A 12,276-nucleotide genomic window follows, 5' to 3' on the forward strand; every position below is an offset into this window, starting at 1 on the left:
AGAATCAGCTTCTCACTGGTGTGTTCTGCACAACGGGCTTGGTGCAAGAAACCAGAATCCTTAGAGAAAGAATGATTAAAAACTAGGTGTAAAAGCTGAAATAGGGCCTCAAGTCGAGACACTGGAAAAATCCAAGTTTCTATAAGGGTAGCTGGGGCAGCAGTGCCATGAGCCGTGCTCTGGCCTCCTGCCTGGATGACATCCTGAATAAACACTTTATCTCATGTGAAAGCAGGCCAGTCCTTCCAACCCAAGGCAGCGCTGTCGTGCATCTGTATTTGCCATCTTCCCTTTATGTATTCCTTTAAATGTGGGAGTGCGTTTGGTATTCCTCACGGAGGGCTCATAAATCAGCACAAAGTTAGGCTGAGACTAAAGGCAGCCTCCCTAAAGCAGGTGATGCTGTACCTCTGCTCTGCAGCATTTTTGCTCTTCCAGACCTGGGGTGAAAGAGCACAAAACTTCACCATCTCTCAACTCATAGAATCATAGAATCACAGAATGGTTTGGGTTGGAAAGGACCTCAAGATCATCCAGTTCCAACCCCCCTGCCATGGGCAGGGACACCTCACACTAAACCATGGCACCCAAGGCTTCATCCAACCTGGCCTTGAACACCGCCAGGGATGGAGCACTCACAACCTCGCTGCAGTTTTTTGACTAGAATCTGGTAATTCAGATGATTCTTTTCCCCTCACATTTTCAATGAGGCCTTCAGTGACACGGTTTAGCGATGGACTTGGCAATGCTGGGTAAAGGCTGGACTTGAAGTTCTTTTCCAACCTATTTGATTCTATGATTCAAGCTTGATTTGTTGCTACTTGAATGTGTTGATGGATGTTGCTGTAACAGCAAATCACTGCCCTGCCTCGTGCTTTGATGTATTCCCAACCAAGCAGAAACTATGGCAAGTGTAAGGTTTCCCTCTCCGGTTTCTAACTGCCTTTTGCTGTGCATGGTCTATGTCCCAGCAGCAGGAGCTGATCCAGCTGACAGCCACAAGAAACATCATGGAAATGAGTGTATCATGTCTAGAAAGAGTCCTTCAGAAAACATCTGCTCCTGGTTTCCTAACACGAGGCAGAAAATGACATTTTCATTTTCAGTGTGGGGGCTGCTGAACCTCCTTGAATGGATTCGTTTGCAAAGAGGGAAAACAGCACCAATGACACAGAAAATGAAGCAGCTTGTTTCCTAAAACTCATCTTTCAACACACTGGTGATGAAAGACAGCATATGCAAAGAATAAATACATGACACAATTACACTGAAGGTATGAAACAGACGGCACAGACAAGAGTAAATGCAGGTAGAAAGTGATGAGACAGTTTGATTATACATATGAAAAAAGGTATGAAAATATATGTAAGATCAAGATCACCATACATATATATATATATATGGACTTAAAGGTCTTTTCTAGCCTACATGATTCTATGATCCTATAATTGCTGCTGAGTCAAATGATTTTAGCTCCAGGGAGACCTTAGAGCAGCTCCAGTGCCTAAAGGGGCTGCAGGAAAGCTGGAGAGGGGCTTGGGACAAGGGCCTGTAGGGCCAGGCCAAGGGGAATGGCTTGAACCTGCCCGAGGGGAGACTGAGCTGAGCTCTTAGGCAGAAGCTCTTCCCTGTGAGGGTGCTGAGGCGTTGGCACAGGGTGCCCAGAGAAGCTGTGGCTGCCCCATCCCTGGCAGTGCTCAAGGCCAGGTTGGACACAGGGGCTTGGAGCAAGCTGCTCCAGTGGAAGGGGTCCCTGCCCGTGGCAGGGGTTGGGGCTGGATGAGCTTTAAGGTCCCTTCAACCTAAACCAGTCTGGGATCTACGACTCTATCACAAAATCAGCCCACTGAAGAGGGAATGGGATATTAAGTCCTTCAGCTCATTACATTACTGTAGTAATGTAGGCATTGACCTTCCTTTCTCCTTTTTCACTCTTTACAAGGAAATACATGGAGAGCTTTGCTGAACAAAGTCTCATGGCCAGCACTGGATCAAAGAGCAAAGCTGGGTACCACGTACAGGAGGTGGGTACCTGGTTTCTGAGCAGTGAACACTGCTCCCTCTTCAAGGCTGAAGCGAAACTGCTGCTTGTGACACGCTGCAGTAATTCCTCTAATAATTGCAAGCAGCGTAATTTTGGCCTTTGGCCTTCTAAGAATTCCATCTCCTGCTGTCCTCAGCTGGCTGCCAAGGTCAACAGCATCTTGTTTTCACACAGGAGCAGATGTAAGAGAAAAAGGGGAAAATAGAGCTCAGAGTTTAGCCTCCCACTCTGTGGCATCTGCTGGCTCACCAGGGACTAGCGCAGGGCTTGGCTCCAGGGCTGGCTCTTGGCATGTGTGATGAGACAGAGAACAAGGCATTGGGCACATTCCAACGTGCACGAGGGGAAGTAAAGGAGGTGGAGTACAAGAAGAAAGGGAAAAAAAGGCACTGTTAAACACAGCTACGTAACATCTCCTCATGTAGAAAGGATCTGAAAGGAATCTCAGTACAAGAACTCCTTTGGGATTTGGGAAGACTGGAGCATGGATCTGCATACTACAGCTTTAATCTCTAATTATACCACTAACCATGGGAATAAAGCAGAGACAGACTACACTGAGTAGTGCCTACAACAACCTTCCCTGCATATCACTGTCACTGTGTCTGAGTTCTGTATAAGGTCCCTGGAGAAACATCCCAACAGCCTGAAGGCAACAAAGTGAGGATTTGGGAAGCATGTGCTCAGACTCCATTCAGTGCTCACTTCTTTGAACTGAAGCTGACACAGATGATAACACCTCTACATCCAAACCCCCTTTTTCCACTATGGCTTTGCCACCATTACCAAGAAGACACTAAAGAAGCAGAAAAGCACAAAGAAACATGGGAATGAGCAGGAATTTGTGTGTGTAGATTCCACATTCTTGCTGAAAGGGGGATTTTGTTTCTTTTAGGTGGTCAGCAAAAGGAAGCAAATCATCTGCAGTGCAAAGAAAAACCACAGCCCTGCTCCCCCTGCAAGTTCTGCTGTTCAGAAGATACACTCTGGGTGTCCAAAGATGAAGATTAATCTGAAGGGGAGATAAAGTATGAATGAAGTCGTTTTAACCCGGTATGAAGGCTATAGTTAGGAAAGTACATGAAAACCAAGACTTTGCAAAAGCCTCTGAATTTTGTTAAATATTAAAAGTATAAACCCCAGAAAAGTTAAGATTTCTTTGAGGCAAACTGACCAAACCTTCAGGAATTTTATTTTGCTTGGTTACTGGTGAAGAGCAACACATGGGTTTAGTTCTAGTGCCAAAGGTGACAGCTCAGCATCACCGGCCACGGAAGGAATGAGAGAAAATAAATGTATTCTGAGGTCTTATAGCAGCTTCCCTTCTCCTTGTTGGTACTGGCAGCTCCAGAGGAGGCCACGGAGCTGCTGCAAGGGCTGGAGCAGCTCTGCTCTGGAGCCAGGCTGAGAGAGCTGGGCTGGGGCAGCCTGGACAAGAGAAGGCTCCTGAAGGGGAGACCTGAGAGCAGCTCCAGTGCCTAAAGGGGCTGCAGGGAACATGGAGAGGGGCTTGGGACAAGGGCCTGTAGGGCCAGGCCAAGGGGAATGGCTTGAACCTGCCCGAGGGGAGACTGAGATGAGCTCTTAGGCAGAAGCTCTTCCCTGTGAGGGTGCTGAGGCGCTGGCCCAGGGTGCCCAGAGAAGCTGTGGCTGCCCCATCCCTGGCAGTGCTCAAGGCCAGGTTGGACACAGGGGCTTGGAGCAAGCTGCTCCAGTGGAAGGGGTCCCTGCCCGTGGCAGGGGTTGGGGCTGGAGGAGCTTTGAGGTCCCTTCAACCGAAACAAGCCTGGGATTCCGTGGTTCCATGAAATCCTTCAGGGAAACATCTAACCCTGCTCACAGGAACGGACAACCTGTTTTCCAAAGCATCATGCTCATATTTAATGAATTAAATTTTCATCCCAAATACCCAAATCGATTTGGAAGCCGGGCTTTGCCCTCCCGATGACTTTCACTGCCATCTCTACTTAACTGACTCTTTAGGAGATGATGTAGAATCAACAGCTTTCTAAACGTCTGGAAGAAGAAAGCCTTTCAGCCAAGCAGCTCAGATAGCATCGTAAACCATTAATGAAACATCAAAGCAGCACACAGACATTTTTCTTTTCAGGAGACGGCAAATAAATGCTATGGCACTTCTCCAAGGTTGGCAAAATCAATCTCAAGTAAACTCAGCAACAGAAACGAGCAATCCTTTTACTCTGGGTTTTCCTTGTGTGAAATTGAGACACGCTCCAACCATGTGAAGCTATGAGCTCTTTGCAGTTAGCTAACAACAAACCCAGTATTCGCACGGGTGTATCCTGCTACAGGGGAGACTGAGCTGAGCTCTTAAGCAGAAGCTCTTCCCTGGGAGGGTGCTGAGGCGCTGGCACAGGGTGCCCAGAGAAGCTGTGGCTGCCCCATCCCTGGCAGTGCTCAAGGCCAGGTTGGACACAGGGGCTTGGAGCAAGCTGCTCCAGTGGAAGGGGTCCCTGCCTGTGGCAAGGGTTGGAATGGAGGAGCTTTAAGGTCCCTTCCGACCCAAACCCTTCCTTGATTCAATGATTTATGATGAATTTGGGGTTTTATTCAATATTAAGTTAGGAATTGCTACTAGGAAAGAGCCGCATGGAACCAAGGTGAGGTTGAGACGACGGAAGCCCTACCATGTGTGAAGAGCCGTTGTTGGTCACCGAGGGCAGGCTGGCCCAGCGCTCGTTTTCCAGTTCTTCCATCACTTGGTTCATGGCGCTTTTCAGCCACGTATCCACGGACACCCCGATCTGCTTCAGCAGGTCCAGGCGAGCCTCTGCTTTCAGCTTTATTATCTGAGGAAACACACACACACCCGTCAGAGCTCTCTCAAGATCACATTCCACTCCTTGCCACGATTCCAGTGTGTTACTTCCTGATCCCCACATTACTCGTGTGGCTCCAAAAGCTGCTCCATGCCGAGCATGTCCGGTTCTTCATTTCCCTGCCTGCAGGAATGCGGAGTGAGCCAAGAGACAGAGGATGGTGTTCTAGAGATGCAAAACCACAGGCACAGCCTATTTCACTAGTGAGAACTGGATGATCCTTAAGGTCCCTTCCAACCCAAATCATTCTACAATTCCATGAAAATAGCATCTATTAGTTCATGGGAAGTTTCTACTCCTATGTTCTAGTGGTTGGTTTAGTGCAGATCATTTCCAAAGGGCAAGAAAGCAGACAAATCCCAGCATTTCACAGTGCTTTTAAAATCAGGGATACTCCTGGGCTTCAGACCCTGGATGCTCTTTCAGCTGGTGACTAAACTGGCTATCACAGAATCACAGAACGGTCTGGGTTGGAAAGGACCTTAAGATCATCCAGTTCCAACCCCCCTGCCATGGGCTATGATACCCAAGGAAACCCAATGTGATACAGCCACCACCCCCAAAATGTGGCTCTTTTCCACCAACACTTCCCAGAGATCACAGGAAGCTCATTTGTTATGGAAAAAGAGTATTACAACAATACCAAAATGAAGTATCCCTCTGCAAGGAACAGCTCCATGAGTTCTATCTTTGGAACTGAATGAAAATGCAGGTTTTCTGACAGCTGGGTGCACTTCAGCATCCTGGCATGCTTCTGTGGTGCTGGAGCCAAGGCCTTCACTAACTTATGGCAAACCACCACCCTGATCCAAATGATTAACAACCTAAAGAGGAGGAAGGGCAAGAGTAGCATGAAGAAATCCGGGACTTCAAGAAAAGCAAAGGAGAATTCCAAAGAACAATTAAGGAAGCGGGGGGCAAACCTAGGAATAAAAATGAGGTTATTTATGACCATTGTCATGATGATGATGATCATCATCATCATCCTCTTCCTCCTCCTCCTCCCTTCCTCCTTCTCCTCCTCTTGCACTTGTTCACCAGAGGAACAAAAACCAAGTGACTTCGTCCTTCAGTGAGTCACTGATGGAGGCAACAACAGGAACCCACTGAACCACCCCTGAGCTTTCCCTGCATTTCCTTTCACAGTGTTCTTCCTTCTTAGCATGTTACTGAGCAAGCAGGAAAGTTTCATGCCCTCCTCAGCCTTCCAGCCCCTTCCACAGGGATCAGAAGCACTTTACTATAGCATTGCTACCTGCAGTGACCCATCAAGTTAATAGCACTGTGAAACCAAGCAAACTCAGCAAAGATGGATGGGTCTAAGCAGAAATTAGAGGGGAAGTACTTTTTCTGTAGTGCCTGAAGCACAGGAGACTATGTAGGGTACGTGTACGGTGGGTTTGATGGATGGACCACTTGTGGATAAGGAATTGAATTGGCTGGATGGCTGCACTCAAAGAGTTGCAGTCAACGGCTCGATGTCCAAGTGGAGACAAGTGATGAGCGGTGTCCTCAGGGGTTGGTGCTGGCACTGATCCTGTTCAACATCTTTGTTGGTGCCGTGGAGAGAGGGATCGAGCACCCTCAGCACATTTGCTGATGCCACCGAGCTGCGTGGTGCAGTGACGCTGGAGGGAAGGGATGGGATGCAGAGGGACCTGGACAGGCTGGAGAGGTGGGAACATATGAACCTCATGGAGCTCAACAAGGCCAAGGGCAAGGTCTTGCCCCTGGGCTGGGGCAATCCCAGCACAAACCCAGGCTGGAGGAGACCGGATGGAGCAGCCTGAGGAGAAGGACTTGGGGTGTTGGGTGAGGAGCAGCTCCCCATGACCCGGCTTCAGTGAGCACTTGAGCCCAGAACCCCTCCGTGTGCTGGGCTGCACCCCCAGAGTGTGAGCAGCAGCTCAGGGAGGGGATCCTGCCCCTCAGCTGTGCTCTGGGGAGACCCCCCCTGCAGCCCTGATCCAGCTCTGGGGCAGCAGCACAGGAGGGACGTGGAGCTGCTGGAACGCAACCATTCTATGACTATGAACTAAAACACCAGTTGGTGTTACACAGATTTTCCCCCCTCTCAACTCACATCCTTACTCTATACGAAAGTTTGTCTGAGGTGAACTGATAGCGGTGGTTTCCTTGTTTTCGACATGCTCCTGCACTTCAATGTTATCTTTCTATTAAGTAGGTATGTCAGAAAATAAATGACTATAACCTTCATTCATGAAATGGATCTGTTTTCATCTGAAAGCTATCTGCAATGATGTCTTTAAACCTCTTTCAAACAATACAACTGCTTTTGAGAGGTATTATTTTCAATTCCCTTTAGTAGATAGGTGATTCTTTAAAGCAGTTTTTAGAGTAGAATTTGTCACTTAAAAGGTATCTCCCTATGGGCACTGGTGCACGCACGCACTCTCCCACATAATTAGGTACAGAGACTGAAGGAATGGATGAGCTTGGGAAGTATTTCCCATGGGAAAAGCCAAAGCCACTTAACCAAGTGAAGTTCTCACTCTTCCGTACAAGTGGTCTTCAGGTGAATGATTAATGTGTGCTGCGAATACTGCTCATAGAGCTGAGAAAAACAGGACAGGAAGTAAAATACAGTTATCTGCATGACAGTACTGCAGCCCAGAGTCAGAAAACACTGCTTCAGAATGAATACAAAGGCCAAAGATGGAGCCACGCATCAGCATTCCCATCTGAAAGGCAGATCCTTCCAACTCAGCTGCAACATCGACTGGACACATCATCCTTTCCTTGTGTTTGTTTTCTGAGACTCTCATAGATGGACTTCGTGCAGCTCAACACAGAATCACAGAATCACAGAATCCCAAGGGTTGGAAGGGACCTCAAAAGATCATCTAGTCCAACCCCCCTGCAAGAGCAGGGTAACCTACAGTACATCACACAGGAACTTGTCCAGGCGGGCCTTGAATATCTCCAGTGTAGGAGACTCCACAACCCCCCTGGGCAACCTGTTCCAGTGCTCTGTCACTCTTACAGTAAAGAAGTTCTTCCTGATGTTAACGTGGAACTTCCTATGCTCCAGTTTACACCCATTGCCCCTTGTCCTATCACTGGATATCACTGAAAAAAGCCTAGCTCCATCATCCTGACACCTACCCTTCACATATTTGTAAACATTGATGAGGTCACCCCTCAGTCTCCTCTTTTGCAAGCTAAAGAGACCCAGCTCCCTCAGCCTCTCCTCATAAGGGAGATGTTCCACTCCCTTAATCATCTTTGTGGCTCTGCGCTGGACTCCTTCAAGCAATTCCCTGTCCTTCTTGAACAGAGGGGCCCAGAACTGGACGCAATATTCCAGATGCGGCCTCACCAAGGCTGAGTAGAGGGGGAGGAGAACCTCTCTTGACCTACCAACCACTCCCTTTCTAATGCACCCTAAGATGCCATTTGCCTTCTTGGCCACAAGAGCACATTGCTGGCTCATGGTCATCCTCCTATCCACCAGGACCCCCAGGTCCCTTTCCCCTTCACTACTTTCCAGCAGGTCAACCCCCAACCTGTACTGGTACATGGGGTTGTTCTTCCCCAGATGCAAGACTCTACACTTGCCCTTGTTAAATTTCATCAAGTTTCTCCCCGCCCAACTCTCCAGCCTGTCCAGGTCTCGCTGAATGGCAGCACAGTCCTCTGGTGTGTCAGCCACTCCTCCCAGTTTTGTGTCATCAGCAAACTTGCTGAGGGTGCACTCAGTTCCCTCATCCAGGTCATTGATGAAAATATTAAACAGCACCGGTCCCAGCACCGACCCCTGAGGAACACAAGTCATTTGTTTTAGCTTGTCAATGAGAAACTCCCTGTATTATAACGTTACTAAGCTGAGCTGCCTCCGTGTATGCATCTGCTTGTGGAATAAGGTGCTATCTCCTAATTCATCTTTATGTTCTAACATTATTGGAGCAAGTCCAGAGGAGGCCACGAGGATGCTCAAGGGCTGGAGCAGCTTCTGTATGGAGCCAGGCTGAGAACATTGGGGCTGTTGAGCCTGGAGCAGAGAAGCTGCGTGGAGACCTCAGAGCAGCTTCCAGTGTCTGAAGGGGGCTACAAGGATGCTGGAGAGGGACTCTTCATCAGGGACTGCAATGATGGGACAAAGGGTGATGGGCTAAAACTTAAGCAGAAGAAGTTTAGATTGGATATAAGGCAGAAGTTCTTTACTGTGAGGGTGCTGAGGCACTGGAATGGGTTGCCCAGGGAGGTTGTGAGTGCTCCATCCCTGGCAGTGTTCAAGGCCAGGTTGGACAGAGCCTTGGGTGCCATGGTTTAGTGTGAGGTGTCCCTGCCCATGACAGGGGGTTGGAACTGGATGATCTTAAGGTCCTTTCCAACCCAAACCATTCCACGATACTACATTACAAGGACTTTCCATGTGCCTTCCCTAGAACAGGATCAGCCTCCTTGTTTTCCTGTCTTACCCTCATTATGCAATTCCCAATTAGCCTGAGTTACACAACAGCACCAAACATCAGCCCAGGCATGCCATAAACATTTGTACTTCGTGTTAGTACCCTGCTGTAAACCGTGTTGTTTGTACTAAGTTGTTAACTAGAATAAACAAGCTGCTCCAAGATCCTTGACTGTACTTGCTACGCGTCAGACAGGAGTTTTTAATCCAGGGTACCAAGCCAATCCAAGGAATTACCCCCCTCTATTTCCACATCGTAGCCTTAATATTTAACAAATGTTTGTTCCAAACCACAACTGTTTTGAGTTTCATTCCACTGCAGACAAGCCATAAAACTACTTAACAGTGTTAGGTCAGGCCTGCATTTGAAAGACGTAGAACACTATTTACAAGCATACATATATACTGTAACCTAAATAATACTGCTGGTAGACCAGGATTAACAGCTTCCTACCTATAAGAATGCAAGAAACCCCAACCAGACAGTAGTATAACTTTATTCTGACATTGGAACAGCTACCTATGGATTCAATCCGCTCTATTTGGTGCTGGTCAGGCCAGCACTGGAATGTTGTGCTCAGGTTTGGTCCTGCTGTACAAGAAAGATGTGGATGGGCTGGAGATGGTCCAGAGAAGGGCCACAGTGATGGTCCAAGGGCTGGGCAGCAGTGAGGAAAGGCTGAGAGAGCTGGGACTGTTCAGCTGGAGAAGAGAAGGCTCAGGGAGACCTGATCGCATGTGCCAGGAGGTAAAGGAGGGCTGCAGAGAAGACGGAGGCTCCCTTTGGACAAGGAGTCCCATTGGAGAGTTGAGGGGTGACGGGCACAAGTTACTGCTGGGGAGATTCCAAATGGACATAAGAGGAAAACTTTTCCCAATGAGAACAAGCAGCCACTGGAATAATCTCCCTGTGGAAGTGGTGACTCCCCAGTGTTGGACACTGTTAAGACTGGACTGCACAGGGTGCTGGGCATCCAGTCTAGGTCATGCTGTGCCTGGAAAGGTGGGACTGGATGGTCCTTGAGGTCCCTTCAACCTGGGATTCCATGATTCTATGATTAAAACTACAAGCCCTTCATTAAACTATCACTGTGTCTAAGTCGTGAATTCATCAAGAGGGACCCACCATGCACAAGAATGCCAAGTCCAGCTTGCCCAGTCTATAGATTTCTGAGCTGGGAAAGGAGCCAGGAAGTGATGCATTGAGATGGGAAGAGACATGGTGTACTCTGGGACACATCACGGCTTTGCATTACAATGTAAAACCACACACACTACAAGACCCTTAGGAAAAGGATGCACAAGTTCTCAAAGCCTTGTTCCCTCATAATATATTGCAAATAAAAACTAAATAAGGCTTTAATCCTAGATTTTTTCCCTCTCAACCAAACGGACTCCAGCAGCCCCACGTGCCACGCTTCCTGACGGAGCGACCTGCACTCCCAGAAGCTCATAGACTTGCAAACAGGACCACAGAATGAACTAGGCTGGACAAGACCTTGAAGATCATCAAGTCCAACATGTTAAGTCAAGTAAGCACTTACATTCCCAGCAGTATTAAGTATCTCCAGGAAGGCAGCTGAGTTTCGAAAGCTCAGGAATGCTGGAATTCAGCGCTCGCTCCAAAACCTGGGTGCTGCCCAAATCTCACTGTTACTAAGCCTCACTGTAGGACACATATTTTCTTATTTAATAGTGAAATTCCAACTTACAAGTCCTATTTACCCACCCATTCCTATTGCATCGCTAAGGACTTTACACTGATTGAAAACACCTCAGCCACCCACAGAATTTACAGTGTTCTGGGTGGTTCCTGCTCTTCTATTGCCTTAGTTGATGGTAGGTTATAAGCAGATGAAAGGGAAACCCCTCAATATCTTCAAAGATATAAATACTGTTATCTATTTCTCACATACCTATGGTTGCTCTACATGGAAGAAGGAATAGCTCTGTTTATTTACTGTTCCAGGCTTCCTTAAGCAAAGGTTTTAGACCTACAGCTTGCACAAGTGCTTTGGAAGTCCTGCAAATGAAACCCAGCAAGAACACATTACATAGCTGGTCTCTGTTCCCAGAGAGAAAAGGGCCTACAAGAAACCAAGGGCTCATTCACATCCCACAAACACCTCATTACAAGCCTTTTAAAGTCAGTTATAGAAGTGTCGGGGTAAAAAGCAAACAGAGAAATCCAGCAAAGCTCAGCTAATGTGGTCCCTTCAGTGCTCAGGGTGATGATTGTTAAGGTCAGTGTTCAAGGGGTCTTCCTGAAAAGAGAGTTCCTTTATTTTCCATGATTTTTCAAGGTGCAGAACAAGACCAGGACCAACATGTGCCCAGTCAGAGAGTGCATCTTTCCCTGCTGCATGTTCCCTGGGCCTTTGGATCTATAATAAAGCCACTTGAACCCCACTGCCCTGCCCATTTCTCCATAGAATCCCAGACTGGTTTGGGCTGAAGGGACCTTAAAGCTCCTCCAGTTCCAACCCCTGCCACGGGCAAGGACCCCTTCCACTGGAGCAGCTTGCTCCAAGCCCCTGTGTCCAACCTGGCCTTGAGCACTGCCAGGGATGGGGCAGCCACAGCTTCTCTGGGCACCCTGTGCCAGCGCCTCAGCACCCTCCCAGGGAAGAGCTTCTGCCTAAGAGCTCAGCTCAGTCTCCCCTCGGGCAGGTTCAAGCCATTCCCCTTGGCCTGGCCCTACAGGCCCTTGTCCCAAGCCCCTCTCCAGGTTTCCTGCAGCCCCTTTAGGCACTGGAGCTGCTCTCAGGTCTCCCCTTCAGGAGCCTTCTCTTGTCCAGGCTGCCCCAGCCCAGCTCTCTCAGCCTGGCTCCAGAGCAGAGCTGCTCCAGCCCTCGCAGCAGCTCCATGGCCTCCTCTGGCCTCGCTCCAACAGCTCCACGTCCCTCTTGTGCTGCTGCCCCAGAGCTGGATCAGGGCTGCAGGGGGGGTCTCCCCAGAGC

General features: G+C 48.5%; 1 protein-coding gene across 2 annotated transcripts in view; it reads right to left on the reverse strand.

Annotated features, from left to right (window-relative positions):
• The window catches only part of FCHSD2 (FCH and double SH3 domains 2), a 151,859-nt gene that overhangs the window by 9,701 nt on the left and 129,882 nt on the right, over positions 1 to 12,276 (reverse strand). For both annotated transcript variants that reach the window (XM_065678921.1, XM_065678920.1), the window contains exon 13: positions 4,693 to 4,854. In XM_065678921.1, coding sequence (XP_065534993.1) covers positions 4,693 to 4,854 — 162 coding nt within the window. The remainder of the gene's footprint in view (positions 1 to 4,692; positions 4,855 to 12,276) is intronic.

The sequence above is a fragment of the Lathamus discolor genome, chromosome 4 (genome assembly GCF_037157495.1).
Source record: "Lathamus discolor isolate bLatDis1 chromosome 4, bLatDis1.hap1, whole genome shotgun sequence".
Lineage (NCBI taxonomy): Eukaryota > Metazoa > Chordata > Aves > Psittaciformes > Psittacidae > Lathamus > Lathamus discolor.